We start from the raw sequence: 17,992 nt of genomic DNA, 5'->3' as shown, positions 1-17,992 counted from the left end.
TAGCAACTGGCCAACAAAGTGCTGCCTCGGGAAACTGATAGCAGACTTACTCATAGAAATACTAATTTTACAAGTGCTTTTATTGTTTGTTTGTTTTCTCAGACCTGGCCTCTCGACTGTCAATAATGATGTGTATATTTGTGTCATATTTGAACAAAAATGTCTGTCTTTAGAGCGAATCTTCTTTTTCCCATATCTCCTTATCAACTGATTTTGATAACATTTGAAATGGAGTCAGTTTTTTCTTGTTTAGAGGCCCCTCATATTGCAAGGCCCTTAACTGTAGCTTAGTTATTTTATACCTTAATCCCACCCTGGCCTCAGGAGATCTGAGTTCTAGGCCCAGCCTTTTTGTTTGACATGGACAGGCCATTAATTATTATTTATTTGTAGTACTGTAATGCTTGAGGGCTCCAAGCAGGGATTAGGACCCTATTGCGCTAGGTGCTGTACAAATGTGAAATAAAAAGCCAGTCAATGCACTCAGATTCGGCCTCAGTTTCCCCAACTGTAAAATGGGGCTGTATAACATGTTGCGACCCTGGGGTTGAAAGCTCTTTCTAGGTGCAAAGAAATATAAAACCTTTGCATGTGCTTCGGCAAGGTGCCAGCAGCCCGGTTGCTGCTTCAAACTGGTTATGTTGATAAGTGGTTGGTGGGTGGGAGAAGCTGACGCTGAGGGGAGAAGGCGGAGGTTTCTTTTCCTCTCCATGGCACACAGAGGACTGGAAGTATTTTAAGACCTTCCCTCTCCTCCCCTCAAAATTGTTTTGCTGCCCACGGCCAGGCCATCCCAGTGTAGCTGGAAGGGATTGGGCGAAGGGGATCAGGTACACGGTGGAGGATTTAACATGTATGCCTTTTACAGATGGGTACTGATGGGAGGGAATGACGGGGCGAGGTGACACAGCTGTCCTGACATGTGAGGCCTGGAAGAATCAGCCACCAGTCTGAGGTCAAATGGCTTTTCCCCTTGACCCTACCATGACAGCATAGGCTGCAAAGCCATGTGTGTGTGTGGGGGGGGAATTGCTGTCCTCCCCCCGAGCAGCAGCTGGCCTTGCAGCGCCCGCAGCCCCAGAAGCAGGCAGCTGCTGCTGGTGTCATGCACGTTGTGCCCGGGCAGCGCAGGGGAACGGGCGGCGGAGTGCAGGTGAGGGGCAGAACCGCGGGGCTCCGGGGCCCTGATCCCCGGGCCGGGGGGTGGGACCCGGGGAGGGCCGGGGATGGAGGCGGCCGGGGCGGCTCGCTGGCTCCGGGCCCTGGGGGCGGGCCCTGGCGCACAGTGACAGGGCTACGCTCCGAGCCGCCGCCCGGGCCCTCCCGGGCCCCGCAGCCTGTCCCGGACCCCGGACCAGGGAGCTCCCCGCCCCGAGCAGGTACCGAACCCCTGGGCGCTGCGGGCTCTGGGGCCGGGGCTGCAGCGAGCACCCGCAGCCGGGCTGGGTTTGCACGGGGGGGGGGGTCCGGGTGATTGTTGCACACGCGTGTGAAAGGGGGTGCACCTGGGCAGGGGGGATGACACTAGCAGACAGCTGATTAATTTGCACATGGGTGGAGGAGGTGGTCGGCATGTGGGGGCCCTGGGGATTTTCACATTGGTGGGGGGCGATTTGCACCTGGGTTTGGGGGTGTGTGGGGTGGGGGGTTCACACGGAGGGGATGCTTTGCGCGTGGGCTGGGGGCTGCCATGTGATAATTAATTCTCCCACCCTGGATTCTGGGAACTCATTTCCAGCTCGCCCGGGTCCCCTTCTGGGAACAGGGGTATTAGGAGTGGCTGCAACTCTCAGCTCTAAACTGAGACCTTCAACCAGGTGTAGCCAATGAGTTTTTGTCAAAGTCCAAATTTCTTGGTCAAGGTCCAGACCCCAGAGAAAATAATTACCCCCCCCCCCCCAAGTAATGATAGTAAGTAAATAAAAAGATTTCAGGGTCCATTCAAAAGCATCTGGCAGTCCGGCTTTGGCCCCTGGCCTCCCTCTGACTCCCCCTGCCTTCAACCAAACTAGACTGATCCTTCCACGCTGAACAGTTTTCTGAGTCCTGAGGCATTTGTGTGCAGCAGTTTGGATGTTCACAATCCCCAGAAAGCCCAAATTGGAGCTAAACCAGTGAATTAAACATGAGATGCGCTTAATGGGAACTGTTAGCTAGTGCATTGAGGCTGGGCTTGTGTTGCCACAGTGTTGTGGATTTACTTCTGACTAGGCGAGGAGAGGAGAGCAGGCCAAGAGGCGAAAGGCTGTTTTTCATAGTAGAGTTGCACCTGTTCCAGTAAGTCACGGCCCTGGGCTTGTTTGCCACAGGTGGAGTCTGTGCAAATAGACGCAGGAGGGTTGGGACTTGGAGCTGTTATGGTGGTGCTCTCTGCCCGGGACCTTGTTCTAAATATTTCTGATGCTGCTGGATTGATTTTTTTTTTAATCGTATGGGATGGTTCTAAAATAATGTAATTTCCCTTACAGCTCACCTGTGTAGCTTCACAACCCTGGGACTATGAAGGTCAAAGTGATTTCAGTCTTGGAAGATAACTACATGTACTTGGTCATTGAAGAAAACACCAAGGAAGCAGTTGTAGTGGACGCAGCTGTTCCCAAGAGGGTAATTTTGCTACTTAAAGCCTTGAAATTAAAGGACATCTGGTCCTGGCTCAAGATCGTTGTTCAGAGCAGGCTGGCTTGTTTGTAGATACTAAAGGAAGGAATCTAGAGCTCTGGGAATGGTTAGAGTTGTGTTAATTTCGCTTCCACTAGGAGCACATAGTGACACACAAAATAAGAGCTATAGGAGTTAGTTAGTCCAGGTGGGATGTCTGCATCAGGGCTGAGCTCAGTGGAAAGTTATGATCAGGAAAAACAAGAAACAATTGTATTTATTAAACGTGTATATCGCGATAGTGTCTAAAGTTCCCAGTCTCATTGGGTCCCGTTGTGCCAGGTGCTGTACAAACGAGGCCCAATCTTGTAAATGCTTCTCTGTTTGTTTGCAGGTTTAAAAGTTACTCAGTGAGGGTCTGCAGGATGGACTCTGGGACTGCAACTGTGTGTTGTAAAATGACATTGGACTATGGCGTAGGCCCAAAATTTATATTGTTTTTAGGGGAAAAGCTCAAAAAAGGTGTTACACAACCTAAAACAAACAGAAGTGCCTTAAATTATTATTATTTTTTTTAAATTGTAGTGAAAATGTTTTTGTTTTGTTTTTCTTGATTCACACTTTGCCTTGCAGTGCTGGACACCCAAACACAAAAACAGTCTTGTGCTAGTGGAGAGGACAGAAAATGAAACTGACTAGAAACAAATGTGAAACTGGCCTGTTTCATTATCCAAAATGCAGTGTTGCCAACTCTGGTGATTTTTATTATGGGCCTGGCAAGACTAGGTTTTTGGAGTGATGCTGCTGGAGTCATATCATTATATGAGAATTTCAGCTTAATTGTTTTTTAAATGAAAGCTTCTAGTCCTCTTCATGGTTTGGGGAAGAGCTTGAAAAAATGACCCTAGAGTCTCACAAACCAGGAGGCAAAGAGAAAAATCCCAAATTAGTTTTTAAATTATTAATTGTTTTTAATTGGCTTAAAAAGGATCCATTTTTAAAAATCATCTCATGATTTTTGAGGCCTGACTTGTGATTTGTGAGCTTTTGAGGCACAAAAGGAAACAAGCAGCATTAATGACGAGATGGAAATGTTGGGGATCCATTCTTATCAACATGGTAATAAAAAACCTGGGGCACCAAGTGTCAGAGCCTGGGTCAATTGGCTTGGGCTGTGGGACTAAAAATTGCAGAGTAGACGTTTGGGCTCAGGCTGGAGCCTGGGCTCTGGGACCCTCCCCCCTCGTAGGGTCTCCGAGCCCGGGCTCCAGCCCAAGTCTGGACATCTACATTGCAATTTTTAGCCCCGCAGCCAGAGCCCTGCTAACCCAAGTCAGCTGAGTCAGGGTGGCTGTGCCACAGGTCTTTTGTAGCCGTGCAGATGCACCCTCTGATAACAGAAGCCTCCATTCTGCATTGAGCTCCAGGTGGGCTGATCCTTGCTCCAATGCAGAACCCCAGTAGTACAGAGCTCCACCCAGGCTGAGTTCATTGGAGGGTCTGGGTCTCTGATACAGCTCCACATTGTGTGCTGCGTTCTTTACACTAAAGGGATAAATACTGCAAGTACCAAGGGAAATCGCTTCCTTGATGATCTTGACAGCTTCAGCTGGGATTCTGTAGGATGGAAGAATATTCCACAGTCTTGTGCAGGCTTTTGAAAATCAATGTAATTGACGAAGAGGGGAGATTGCCATTCTACATATTCCTCTATGGTGGTCCTTAGTGTGAATATCTGATCTACACAGGATCTCTTGGGCCTGAATCCAGCCTGGCCTTCCCTAATCTTTGCATCCACGGCCTCTTTCATCCTGTGTGATGAAAGTTTCATACTGCAGAAGGCTTTCCCTACAACTCCTCTCCAGTTGCTACAATCAGTAGGATCACCCTTTTTGGGTATTCTGACAATGATTCCATGTTTCCACTGGCCAGGAGGGGTCTTTTTTCCCCAAACTTGGTTGAACAGCTCTGTCAGTTTCGTTAGGATGGTGGTATCAACTACGTTTAGCATTTCTGCTGGAATTTGATCATCTCTTGCGGCTTTGTTACTTTTCAGCTTTGTGATTGCAGCCTCCACTTCTGATATTTCTCTAGTGACTGATGTTAAAGTCAAGTTGATCAGGTCCATGTATTTCATCAACATCGGATGCTGAAGTGGAGCTGGGTCTATCTGCTTTTCAGTTCTACCTCAGTTGTAAGCTTTCTTTTGTCTTTGCTTTTTATTGGCCCATGTCCTGTTTTGAAATTTCCACACAGGGTTTTAGTCACTTGGTAAGTGGGCTCTGTGGTTTCCCATCATAGCAGCAGCTTCTGCTGCTAGGTCTTCAACGTATCTCCGTTTCGCTCTCATTCAGCTGCTTTTCACTGCTTTGTCTGCTTTCTTATACTCCTCCTTTACGTTTTCCAATAGTTTGTTTGTCTTAGAATTCAGGAGTTTTCCTTCGGTTATTTTTCTTTCCTTGCTGAGACACCACGTCTCTTGGCTTATCCAGTTCTTGCTCTGTCTGTGTTGCTATCTGACTGTGACTGGAACAGCTCGAATCACATTGTCTCTGAGTGCTGCCCATTTTTCTTCAGGCCCTTTCTGTGTATCACCTTTTCTGCCTCTGTCAGTGCCTGCAATCTGTTCCTTAGTTCACGCTGGAATTTCTCATGGGACTCTTTGTTTTCAGTTTTGTACTGTTGATTTTCTTTACCACTTTCTGTTTAAAGTTGATCTTCCTCTGTTTTAATTTCGGTTTAGCAATGCAAAGATTGTGGTTGCTGTGAGCATCTGCTGCTCAGTATGCCCTTAGGTCTTGGACAGATTACCTGCATCTTCGGCTAATGCAGTTGTGGGCGATCTGATTTTTCGTTTTGCCATCTGACAAATTCCACGTGTCTTCATCTATGTCTTTGTGAGGGACCAGGCTACTTGCAAGACCCAGGTTGGTGACCAAACACAATTCAATGAGTCTCTTGCCATTTTGGTTAAGGGTTCCCAGCTTCCCTGTTGCTCTTTCCATACCTTGGTTATCACATCCTACTCTAGCATTAAAGTCGCGTTTAGGTATTCTGTCGATCACACATCAGAGGCAATTGTAGAACTTCTCTTTATCGTCATCGCTGTGTTCCTCTGTTGGAGCGGAGCACTGATTGATATCTTTAGGCCTCTGGTTTGGAGTTTGGCGTCTACATTGCATTGGTTAATAGACTGTAGTTGGTGAATGATTTTTCCCCCCCACAGAATCTGTTGTATTGAGCGCTGCTCCCTGTGTGGTGATGTTGCTGTGCCCTAGGCAAAGGAGAAGTGTCTCCTCTTGCTCTACGCACTTCTTATCCACACCTATCACTCCTCTCTCACTGATGCCCAGGATTTCGCGTCTATAGTTGTCCATCTCCCTCATGATCCATGCGATTGCATTCCACTTGCCAACTCTGAAGTGTTTTCTTGCTAATAGCATCAAGCTTCCAGGAGGCTTCATGCAGCATGAGGGGTTGCTAGGGTTCCTTTTCACCGGAGTGGCAGCCTGGTTCTGTTTCTATAACCAGTGAAGAGTTCTGGGGTTTTTTTTTTGCTAGGGGTTAGTCTTGCGCTCAACTCTCCCTGCTTTAGCTGCCCTTGGGACTGGCAGCTAATCATGGTGCAGCAGGTTGGAGCTACTGGACTTAGCAGCATGGAAAAAAGCATCTGTTTATAGCAACACAGCTTGCACCTGACTGACTTCATCCACTGCCAACCTGGCCATCAAATACAGTCACTGGGCAGGGAGGAGGATCTGTCTCCATTTCTGATCGGCTCTGGAAGCATGATGCCTCCAGGGAGGGTGGGGGAGTATGGCTGCTGCTATATCCCTGAAAGGGGTGTAGGTGCATTCCTCTCCAGAGCTGGCTGGCTGGGGTGGGAGACAGTGGGGCTATGCCTCACCTCCTCGTCACCTTTGGGGTGGTCATGCTGATAGCATCGCTGCCTCCGGGCAGTCTTTTCTCTTCTGCAGTTGGGTTGCCCCTTGCACCCTTCTTGTGCCCTGCATCCTTTTTGATCACAGTTTGCCTCTTAATCAGACCGAAATGATGCAAATAACCAAAGGCCAGACTTTCATATTTGCAGATGTGAAAAGGCAGGCACATAATTTGTGCCTGGAAGTGCTGTGATTGCACGAGCAGTCATGGTGATTGCACATGCAAATGTCATGCATACATTTTGGGAACACACTTGTTCAATAGCGCTTTATGGCCCAATTTGCATAAGTGGAAGCCAATATCACAATCTCCCGATCGTTAGGAATCCCTGCCAATATCAATGCTGGGAATATTTGGGAGGGGGGATTCGAATTAGGGGCGTATTTGCAGTTGGATTTCCAGTGGTATAGTGAGTTACCCCGATCTGATCTGTCCGGGATCACCGAGTGGATTCCCCTGTGTTCTAGGGAACTCCCGAAGGCATCGTGCTTAAAGATCCTACCAGAAATGGGCTGAGTTTGTGACATTTGCTATAAGACATCTTGAAAGAGTTTATGGGAAGATACATGATGCACTAAGGGCTTTTTATTCCTAGGAGGGGGGCAGTCAGGAGCTGGATATAGTATTCTTTGCTCACGTTCAAAATGCCAGGTAGAGACCTACTGTTCTGCTTACCTCTTTCTTATAACAAAAATATCCATCACTTAACTCCCCTACTGACGCTGGGTTCTGATTTATAAATTAAAGAGCATTTGACAACATTTAATACTATGTTGCATGAAAATCCATCCCAAGAGGCAGCACCTTGTTTCTTGTACATGTGGCTTTTTGTGTGTCAGATGTTTTTTACGCTGCCTTTCCGTCACCAGGTATTATTCCGATCGCAGGGTGAGTTTGCAGGGCTGCCTCTTGAAATGTGATCTGTTCACACATAATCTGAAGTCACTGGGAGACCCTGCGAGAGGCTAGCTTTGCAGAGTCATGTTTCAGAGAGCAACAAGGCTTTCAAGATTGTCTTTAGGGTCTTTAATGATTAATTTCCTGACACAGATTAGTAGCTGGAATCTTTTTTAAAACTATGCTCCTTGACGTGACTTTTTCCTCCCCATTTTAGTTACTAGAAATTGTCAGAAAAGAAGGCGTTACCCTTAAAGCGATTCTTACCACCCATCACCATTGGTAAGTGCTGTGGAGAGTAAAGGGGTACATTACTGTATGTTAGACATGGAAAAGGTACAGAGAAGGGCAAGAAATATGATTACGGATATGGAACAGCTTCCATATGAGGAGAGATTAAAAAGTCTGCGGCTGTTCATCTTAGAAAAGAGATGACTAAGGGGGGGGGATATGATAGAGGTCTATAAAATCATGAATGATGGGAGACAGTGACTAAGGAAGTGTCGTTTACCCCTTTGTGTAACACAAGAACCAGGGGTCACCGGATGAAATTAACAGGCAGCTGGTTTAAAACACACAGTGAAGTACTTCTTCACACAACACACAGCCAACCTATGGAACTTGTTGTGAAGGATAGGTCTGTCAATGGCTATTAGCCAAGATGGCTGGGGACGCAACCCCATGCTCCAGGTGCCCTAAACCTCTGAACTGCCAAAAGCTAGGACTGGACGATGGGATGGATCATTTGATAATTGCCCTGTTCTGTTCATTCCCTCTGAAGCACCTGGCATTGGCCAATGTCGGGAGATGAGACACTGGGCTAGATCGATGGACCTTTGGTCTGAGCCAGTGTGGCCATTCTTATGTTCTTAGTATTCTCATCAGAGTGCATGAGGATCTATGCAGAAATCCCTGCTCGTAAGACGTGACAGCCACACACTGTGATCTGTGCAATATCAAGGGACCCGATCCTGCGAGGTGGAAGCAGAGCGCTCTCAGCACTCCCCAGGATCTGGCCCTGAATGCAGAACAGTTCTATTGGGCTGCTGGGCTCACATATGGAGAAGTTGTGTCCTTTTTCAGAATGTCAGGTGGCCCTTTTTCATGCTCCGAAATCTTGAGTCACGGTATTTTTCGTGTCGCAACATACACCAGGGCTGTCCCCGCAGTACTAGGGTAACATTGAGGCAGGAGCCCGAGACTCGTTTTAGCCCTTCTCTTTCCTCTGGGGTATCAGTAAATGCTGAGTGATGTGCGGAGACGCTAATCTCACTCCCTGTCTGTGAAGGGACCATGCCCGAGGAAACGAAGAACTGGCGAAGGTGTATCCAGAGCTGCAGGTGTATGGGGCGGATGAGCGGATTGGAGCCTTGACGCACAAGGTGACTCACAACGAGGAGTTAAAGGTACAAGACTGGAGGTTTATTATTAATGTTGTTGCTCTTGCCTCGCTTAACGCCCCCCCGGATCTCAAAGCTCTTTACACGCGTGATTGAATGACATGTCCTGCGCCTTGGCAGGGAGGTCGGTGTTGGGATCCCTGTTTTACTGAGGGTGATGGTGAAGGACAGAGCTGGGAAGTGATGTGCCCAGAGACCTGCAGTGAGTCAATGTGAGAACAGGGACCAGAGAGAGTCCTTTGCTTGCCCTGGGTTGAATGTGCATGAGATTGTAGGGGTGTAACCAAGGAAGGATTCGGTCCATGCTCCCACTACGCACACTCTTAATGTCTTTGTTTTTTCCTGCTGTGTAACCCACTGCTGTGGCTGGGGGAACAGTGAGGAAGCTAAAAATTACAGCTGCTGCTTGTCAGTTGCTCCCGGAGACCAACTACTAATTCATTTAGGTCTGTCTTTGCTCTAGTGTGCATGGGAATCTATGGGATCACTGCAAGGGGGGCGGCGCTAGGATCCAGCATTAAAAACCTTCCCTGGCATATTGCTGCCAGGTTTCTCTGCAGTAGATTCTCATTTTGAACAACTAGCCAGTAGATGGTAGCATTTCCCCATGGTAATAAATCCACATGTGATAGCCTCTGCTGGAAAGCTTTGCTCTGGGACTGTTTGAAATCCAAATGCGGATCTGAATTTTACAAATGACCCTTTCCTTTAGAATGGATTGAACCAAACTCCTATATCTGAACATTGCCAGTCAACAAAGTGCCAGAAATTTTGCAGCCTGTCTTTGTTCAAATAGATCCTGTGGACAAACTTCATAGCTGGCTTTATGTACTCTGGGGTGGATGTGAGCATAGGCCTGCGAGCCAGAAACTACCAATTCCTAATCTAAATTTCCCCATGTGTAACACAGGGATAATTTCCGCCTCTTGTAAATCTTAATTTGCTAATATTTGTCCTGTTGGTGAAATGCCAGGAAGAGGAAAAATGCCTTATAAATACAAAGCATAATTGTCACTTATTGTCCTGCATCATCTTTGACATTAGCAGCTGGGGAACGTGGAAAATATTCTTACATGTCTGTCTTTGGGAACTTATCTTTTGGTTGCCCCATTTCCATCTGGAGTCATCTAGTTATTGAGGTAAGGGAGGGGCAGGGGTGCCAGAACATGGGGGAGGCAGGGGTCATGGCCCCCCACTTTTATCGGCGGTAAGGGTGAGTGACGGGGATTAATTGCACCCTCAGCAAGTTCGCAGATGACACTAAGCTGGGGGGAGAGGTAGATACGCTGGAGGGGTAGCAATAGGGTTCAGAGGGACCTAGACAAACTGGAGGATTGGGCCAAAAGAAATCTGATGAGGTTCAACAAGGACAAGTGCAGAGTCCTGCACTTAGGACGGAAGAATCCCATGCACTGCTACAGGCTGAGGACTGACTGGCTAAGGGGCAGTTCTGCAGAAAAGGACCTGGGGATTACAGTGGACGAGAAGCTGCATGAGAGTCAGCAGTGTGCCCTTGTTGCTGAGAAGGCCAACGGCATATTGGGGTGTATTAGTAGGAGCATTGCCAGCTGACTGAGGGAGGTGATTATTCCCCTCTATTAGGCACTGGTGAGGCCACACCTGGAGTATTGTGCCCAGTTTTGGTCCCCCCACTACAGAAAGAATGTGGACAAATTGGAGAGAGTCCAGCGGAGGGCAATGAAAATGATTAGGGGTCTGGGGCACATGACTTACGAGGAGAGGCTGAGGGAACTGGGGTTATTTAGTCTGTAGAAGAGAAGAGTGAGGGGGGATTTGATAGCAGCCTTCAACTACATGAAAGGGGGTTCCAAAGAGGATGGATCTAGACTGTTCTCAGTGGTAGCAGATGACAGAACAAGGAGTAATGGTCTCAAGTTGCAGTGGGGGAGGTCTAGATTGGATATTAGGAAACACTATTTCACTAGGAGGGTGGTGAAGCACTGGAATGGGTTACCTAGAGAGGTGGTGGAATCTCCATCCTTAGAGGTTTTTAAGGCCCAGCTTGACAAAGCCCTGGCTGGGATGATTTAGTTGGGAATTGGTCCTGCTTTGAGCAGGGGGTTGGACTAGATGACCGCCTGAGGTCCCTTCCAACCCTAAACTTCTATGATTCTGAAAAATATCGGCTAGCAGATCCCGGCTGGGATGGAAATAAACTAATTTGCTGTAGCATCATGTCGTGAAGAAGGGAAGTCCATATTGCTTTGTTTGGAAGCTCTCTGGGGCAGGGACCATCTCTTTGCTCTGTGTTTATGCAGCGCCCAGTGAGGTTCCGGTCCTTGAGTAGGGTCCTTAGGTGCGGTGATAATACCAACAATGGAAATCCCCTGTGTCTTACCAACCTGGATTGCCCCTTTTTCTCTGCAGTTCGGAGATATTAACGTGAGGTGCCTGTTCACGCCGTGCCATACATCAGGCCACATGTGTTATTTTATGTGGGAAGAGAACTCCCCAGATGCTCCAGCCCTCTTTTCAGGTATTCAGCACCTTCTTGAGAAGCCAGCAGGAGCTAAAAAGTCTCACAGTCTCTGGGATCTCTTTGAATGAGCTACGGGGGGACTTATCGTTAGACTAGTATTCTACCCAGAATCATTTAGATTCCGCCGCGATCTGCATGGGACTACCTCATTTTAAGAGTAAGCCTGAACAAGACGGGATTTGTTTTCCTTTAAAGTGATATCTGTCTAGGCCCTTATCTGGCCCCCAACCCTGCAGGGTCGGTGGCAGGGCAGAGCTGTTATTCGCATTGTGCAGATGGGGAACTGTAGCCCAGAGGTCCAGATCCTCTGAGGTATTTATGTGCCTAAGTGACTTGCCCAAGAGCACAGAGGAAGCCTGTGGCAGAGGTAGGAATAGGTGCCCTGCCCGCTAGACCAGCAAAAAGTGCCCGACTGCCAGCCCCGGGGAGTAAAGTCCTGTTCATCCTCGGCACAGATACAACAGTAGGGCGGGCTTCCCCCAGGCATCAGCTCCTGGCCACATGCCACCTGCCTGCCCTGCAGGCAGAACCTCCCTGCCCTCCCCCAAATAAGGTGATGTGCTTCTCCGCGCAGGTGACACCTTGTTCATTGGTGGCTGTGGGAAGTTCTTTGAAGGGACGGCCGAGCAGATGTACAAGAACCTGACTGAAATCCTGGGTGCTTTGCCGAAGGACACTGTGAGTGTCACGCCTATTTCAGGGCGTGCATGGGCCCTCTCCCCGATTTCCCTTCATCTCCCTTTCTGTGTCTCGGAGCAGGCAGGCCAGAGCTTTATGCCCGCAGCGCGTTGGTGCCAACGGACTTCTCAATCTGCCTGAGCAACGTGCGCTGCCTGGATTTTCTCTGGCTGGCCACCAGCCTTTTGCAATTTGACACGTTGGCCAAATGCCACTCTGTGACTGGAATGACCGCAGCGCGGATTTGATGTTGTGAGATCGTAGCTGGGTGGCTTCGGTGCTTTGGGCACCTCTGGCCAATTTCTGGGGCTTGTAGGCCTAAAGGACAAGCTCTCCGGGCCAAGGTGACCTGGCCTTTTCACTGTCAGCCAGTTGGTCCAGGGCTACATACCCCTCCGCAGGCTCCCCTGCAAGGGTGAGCTGTTCTGTGACTGTGGAGACCTGACCCAAGGCGGTAGGTCTCCCCCAAGAGACTGGGATGAGCTCTGAGGGAGATGTGTGCTCCGCTCAGGCAGCTACTTCTGCCCCCCGCCCCCAGCAGCTCCATGAGTGTGAGGACTGGGCCCAGAACCCTCCACCAGCGTCTACTTCCCACCGTCCCCTCAGCATGAGTGATAGATTCCAAGGTCAGAGGGACCACGGTGATAATCCCGTCTGACCTCCTGCGTAACACGGGCCGGAGAGCTCCCCCCAAATCATTCCTAGACACTCTGACTATGGGGATCAGGCCCAGAGCTCTCCCCCAGGCAGCCGCTTCTCCCGGCATTAATTGCAGTGGGCAAACCACATGCATTAAATGCATCCTCCCCTGGTAGGACACCCATCCCACCAGAGAGAAGAGCCCTCCAGAATCTCCGCCCAAGGTCAAGCAGCCGCGTGGCCAAGCAGCGGAGCTCTGCGCTGCACCCTGAAGACCAGCAGTCTGTGGCTCTCGCTGAGGGAGTTCCACATCCAGGCTCCTCTACAGGAGGGAACGCTAGTCCCCCGGAGCTCACCTGGGGTCTCTGCCGCTGGGACGCTGCTCCAGAGTCGCTATCCTGGGTGGGGAGGTACCACGCCCGGGGGATGTGCAGGCCGTAAAGGTGCATTGTCTCATTTGCGTTGCAGAAAGTGTTCTGTGGGCACGAGTACACCGTGAGGAATCTCAAGTTTGCTTTGAAAGTGGAACCGGAGAACGAGAGTGTGAAAAAGAAACTCGCTTGGGCAAAAGTAGGTGTTTCCCCTTCTGAAGCAGAGAGCCCCTGTGGGAAGGGGAGGCTGGAACGAACATTGAGTTCTGCGAACGCTAGATTTGTTGCCCCTCTAATCGGTCTGTGTGTTTAAGGTGCCTGTCCCCATAATGTCTAGGAGCCTCTAAGCATCTGCCTCTGGTATTCTCCGTGAGCTCAGTGCTGGGGACGGTCTCCATACGCTGAACGAGTCTGTGGTTTCTCCCCAGCTCCGAGACGACGAGGACTTGCCCACGGTGCCCTCCACCCTGCAGGAGGAGTTCCACTACAACCCCTTCCTGCGGGTCTCGTGAGTAGAGTTCCATGCCTCCCGCAGCCCCCTGGGCACTAGGGGCCTTGCTCGTAGGCCCAGTTGAGTTTGAGGGGACAACGGGCTCCGCGGGAACGGAGACGCCCCGTAGCATTGCCCTGTCCCGCACTGGGCCAAGCACACAAAGCAAGGGAGCGCCCTTTCCCCAGGCCTAGGAATGCTACTGCTTTTCCTGCCTTCCAGCAACAGACCTTTCACTTGGTGACTCACAGGGGAAGGGCAATTTTGCCCTCCCGCCAGTACGAGAAGCATCGGGTGGGTGATGGGGTGGGGGTGGGGTCTCATCTCCCCCTAGCTCCCCATCCAGAATAACTCATTCCTAGCCAGCCCTCTACAGGGATATAACGGAGGAAGATACCCTCCCCATTGGCTCCCTGCTCCCCACAGGGTGAGGAGTGGTGGGAGGAGACAGCCTACAACCAGATTCTGTTGTTACTCTGGTGTAAAGCCAAAGGGAGTCTCTAAAAACAAGACTCCAGATGGCCACCGGTGTCCCAGAAAACCAAACCTGGCCTTGAGTCTTCTCGCTTCCCTTTGCTGCTACGCACGGGGCACACAATGGGTGTCGCTTTCACTTGCAGGGAAGAAGCTGTGCAGAAATTCACTGGCCAGACGGCTCCGGTGGCCGTGCTGCGAGCTCTCCGCACAGAGAAGGATAACTTCAAGAAGCCCAAAGAGAGGCTGACCCCTCAGGCCATGCTGGCGTTCGAGTGGGGACTCTTCGGCCCCTTCATGGGGAAGAAGTGAAATGCAGCCGGGTTTGTCAGATTGTTTATTTTGTGCCAATATATAAACGCAACCAAGGCCCCGGCGAGGGCCAGGCCTTTTACCAAACTGCAGTATCCTGAGCGTCGTCGTGGGGGAGGCCTGTTAGGCCAGCCTGTCTCCCAGCTGGGCAAGGATCGTTCCCCGCAGCACAATGTGTAGGGCTTTGTCCTGTCTGGCTTTAAATGACTCGGCCACTGCAGCTTCCCCTACTGCATGGGCCTCGCTGCTGGGAAGTGGGGCTTGTTATTCAGCCTTGGTTTTTCTTTACTCCTTTTGATCCCCTCGCTTCTAGCTGTATGTGTTAACCACGCGAAGCAATTCCTCTCTTACACCCCTCTGAGAATGGGCTGATTCTCTGAGCCCTGCCTCTTGAAAAGGGCGATGTAAGAAACAGGTTTGTTTTTGTACCTGGAAGTAAACTGGGGGCTTCTGGAAAACAGGGAAAGCTGCAAAGGGAAGCGTAAGGGTTCTAGGTGGAACAGTTCGGCCCAGAGCTATTCCTGTTCTTAAAAGGCTGTTTTGTCGCTCCTCAAAACAAGATATTTTGGGGACATCTTAAAATTTTTAATTCTTCTAGTAATTACTGGGGGAGGGGCTGCTCTCTGAATGGAACGAAACTATTCTGTGTACCAATGTAGCATTAGAAAAAACACTTATTTTGCACTAAGCCATGGCTGTCCTTGTCAACAGTGACTCTCTCAAACTATAACTGAGAAACTTGAAAGTGCGGATTTCTGTGCCAACCTCCCCTTAACGACTGAAGACAATTGTCTCCAGAAAATCAAAACGGGCAGTGAATGGGCCCCTTGTAGTGTGATCTGGCAGCTACATGTATATTCAGTAGAGTATATAAAGCAGTGCATCTTTTCGAGGAGCCGACACTGGCCCCCTGCAACCTTGACACGTTGGAAAGGTTTCATGTAATAGAATTATAGTGTATAAGGCAAAAACGTATCACTCTTAATCACAGCAAGGTGAAACTAGCCGCAGGGTAATTGGAATGAGTGGGTTGGAGGGGAATTGTCTTTTTGCTTAATATTTAGGAATATCTTTAAGTCAAAAGCAGCATTTTAAAAAAAAAACTGGTTTTGAATAATCCCAAATCAAAATGTTATAGGATTTGCCAAACAATTACTAGGGACGCAGCATGGGAACAGATTAACCCCCCAAAATGCTTTAAATTGGAGCCAGGCTTGTGGTCCTTCAAAGCAAGACTTCACTGGGAGTTGCTTGTGCATAAGGCCTGATGGATCACCTCCCCTAGTCTCCTAGTTTGAAAACATGCACTCCCTGTACCAGCAGAGGCAGATTAAGGAACCACAGTTAAAAGCCTGTGCAGATTTATGTACATTTAATTCTATGCAATTGACTAGGGGATTGCTCACATCCATGTCTGCAGCATGGGGGCCTTGGGTCAGTAAGCAGCATCTGTTTTGCTGCTTTTCTCCCACTACAGAACATCCAAGAGTCTTCCCCTCCCACATGCCTGTTTGAAATAGTGGAAAGGGGAAGAAATTTGGAAGAACTTGTGTTTGCATCACCTTTTTTTATTATTATTATTATTTTAGAAGTAAAAATTATCAGTTTTTTAAAAAAGTCAGCCTTCCAATTTTAGTTTGTTAAAAATAATACTGCAACTTTTTTAAAATCTGAAAACTGTGTATAGTACTTAAGTTTGCAAGGCACCAGAGCGGTTTATTACAATATTTAGAATTAAGCGTGGTCTCCTTTGAAAGAAAATCTAGAGGAGCTCTGTAAACAGCTGTGAAAATGCCGATGCCTGGATTAGATGGAGCAGTTCTAGGGAGCAAGTTGCTCCGTTTCATGATTCCATAGCTTTTACTATTAAATAGCAGGCCTCATTCTCCATTACCTTGAGTTACTGTTCACACCAAAGTGCAACAGTAGGTGTACACACTACTCCATTAAAATGGCAGTGATTTTACACCTACTTCACACAGGTGAAGGAGAACACAAAGGAAGGCAGATTGGGCCCACTAAAACGTCTATTGTAAAACCTTTCACACGGCTTTGATTAAACTTGATAGTTCTTAGCACTGGATTATAGTTGACCTGATTTTTCTTTTATGTACTGTGAGCTAGGAGTGTGGGGTTTTTAAGAATAAACCGATATAATTGTCTCCTTACTAGTTTTGCACAGTACAACTTGTGTGTAGACCTGCCCAACGTGTCACACTGATGCGAACAACCACTGAATGTACAACGAAGATTGTTTTACTGATGTGTAGAATATAGCTCTTGTAAATGGGTAGCAAAACAAAATGCAGATTACTAATGGGTTAATTTTACATTGCACTAGCTAATTAGCATTTTATTTGTATATGCCTAATGAGGATTGCACATTTCAAATAGAAATAGAACTTGCGTGTTTTGCACTTTAGTACAGAGTTAAGTTATAGCACTTGTGTACTAAACTTAGAATTTCATCATTTAACACTAGAATTCATGAGTCTTGCTGTAATTAAAACCTATCTGTAAAACTACGCATGAGAATGTATTTACTGAAACTAGTCCCCTACTTACAAAACAGGAGAGAAAAGCAATGTGAGAGTCTTGCAAGATGAGCACTGTGTACTCGCTAGTAGATTGTAACGACAACTTTAAATAAAGCTTTGATTTTTTTTTTAACTTTGACAGTCGTGCATCTTACTGATGGATTACTTTAAAAAGTGAGGCAGCAAGAGAAAACAAGACTTTTCTTTACAGGTATAAAAGGCAATCGTTGTCTTTTACAACTTTGCTTTTGGCAAGATGGAGGTAGATCTGTTGCTAGTTTGATCTGATGCTCGGTTTAGAACTAAAACTAACAAATAGAAACAGGTCAGCATGAATACTTCAGTGATCTGAAATGTGGAGGAGTTTGAGATTTTCAAATATTATACATTGTCCCACCAAAAGGCCAGTCAACTTCTGCTTTGCTAGACGATAAGTGAAATGGCATCTTTCTCTCCGGCTACCTAATTTTCCCTATTATTCTGCATTAGGCTTGTCATCTTATTTGAAAGGCAGGAACCCAGGCATGCAAAAGATACAATGCTTTAACGAAGCCAGTCAGTGAACAACATTTGAATTGCATATACCACTTGTTCTTTTAAAAAGAAAAAATGTAAAGCACCTGTCCTCCAAATCTGCGTGCTTAACATTTAAGCACCCGAGTACTGCTATTGACTTCAATGGGACTACTTGGATGTATAAAGCATTTGTAGGCCCAGAGCCTGAACTCCCCAAAGGAGGATTTCTAACAACTTGTCAAGTTATGGCTTAGATTGGAGTGTAGTTAAGAAACCAATTTGTTGGTCAGGGTTTAACCAAAAAGTGACAGGAAGGTCTGCTGTGTTTTGTGTGGGACTTAAAGGGACAATAGCTTAAAATCATGTACGTTATTGGTGAAAGTAATATGTAAAATGATTCACCGGAAGAGAATTTCTACAGTGTGCGCACTTCACAGCACTTTCTTTATAGTCAGTTACCTTCCTTTTGCTCTGCGGGTGTCTCAGCCAGCAGGGTGGGGAAGAAGCATGTTTAAATATGGGAACATGTGATTGTAAACCCACAAAGCATGGCCGGTACAGTACCTGGGAGTATTTTAATTTTGCAAACCTGACAGTATCCCTTAATCCATTGTTAAGTGAGGGTCGAAGAATTCTTG

At 47.9% G+C, this 17,992-nt stretch overlaps 1 protein-coding gene across 6 annotated transcripts; it reads left to right on the top strand.

The window, feature by feature from the left end:
* The first annotated feature begins 694 nt into the window (after positions 1 to 694).
* LOC101940437 (hydroxyacylglutathione hydrolase-like protein) lies at positions 695 to 16,971 on the top strand. Of its 6 annotated transcripts, none has more exons than XM_065560244.1 (9): positions 695 to 830; positions 2,469 to 2,604; positions 7,655 to 7,719; positions 8,726 to 8,843; positions 11,226 to 11,334; positions 11,912 to 12,015; positions 13,123 to 13,224; positions 13,454 to 13,533; positions 14,136 to 16,971. In XM_065560244.1, exons 2-9 carry the CDS (start codon positions 2,500 to 2,502, stop codon positions 14,299 to 14,301), a joined length of 849 nt encoding a protein of 282 aa, XP_065416316.1. In that variant the 5' UTR covers positions 695 to 830; positions 2,469 to 2,499; the 3' UTR covers positions 14,302 to 16,971. The 6 variants fall into 6 exon arrangements, with proteins under 6 accessions (XP_065416316.1, XP_065416315.1, XP_065416317.1 ...); XM_065560243.1 differs by having other exon boundaries at positions 725 to 853; XM_065560245.1 differs by lacking the exon at positions 695 to 830 and adding an exon at positions 976 to 1,153.
* The last annotated feature ends 1,021 nt before the right edge of the window (positions 16,972 to 17,992 follow it).

Source organism: Chrysemys picta, chromosome 10, assembly GCF_011386835.1.
Source record: "Chrysemys picta bellii isolate R12L10 chromosome 10, ASM1138683v2, whole genome shotgun sequence".
NCBI classification, from domain to species: domain Eukaryota; kingdom Metazoa; phylum Chordata; order Testudines; family Emydidae; genus Chrysemys; species Chrysemys picta.
Note: the sequence above shows the minus strand (reverse complement) of the source record. Positions and strands in the feature narration are given on the sequence as shown.

Coding starts and splice junctions, on each gene's coding strand:
- LOC101940437 (XM_065560244.1), top strand. CDS start 2,500: ATGAAGGTCAAAGTGATTTCAGTCTTGGAAGATAACTACATGTACTTG. Junction 2,605..7,654: donor ACGCAGCTGTTCCCAAGAGG/GTAATTTTGCTA, acceptor TCCCCATTTTAG/TTACTAGAAATTGTCAGAAA. Junction 13,225..13,453: donor AGAAACTCGCTTGGGCAAAA/GTAGGTGTTTCC, acceptor GTTTCTCCCCAG/CTCCGAGACGACGAGGACTT.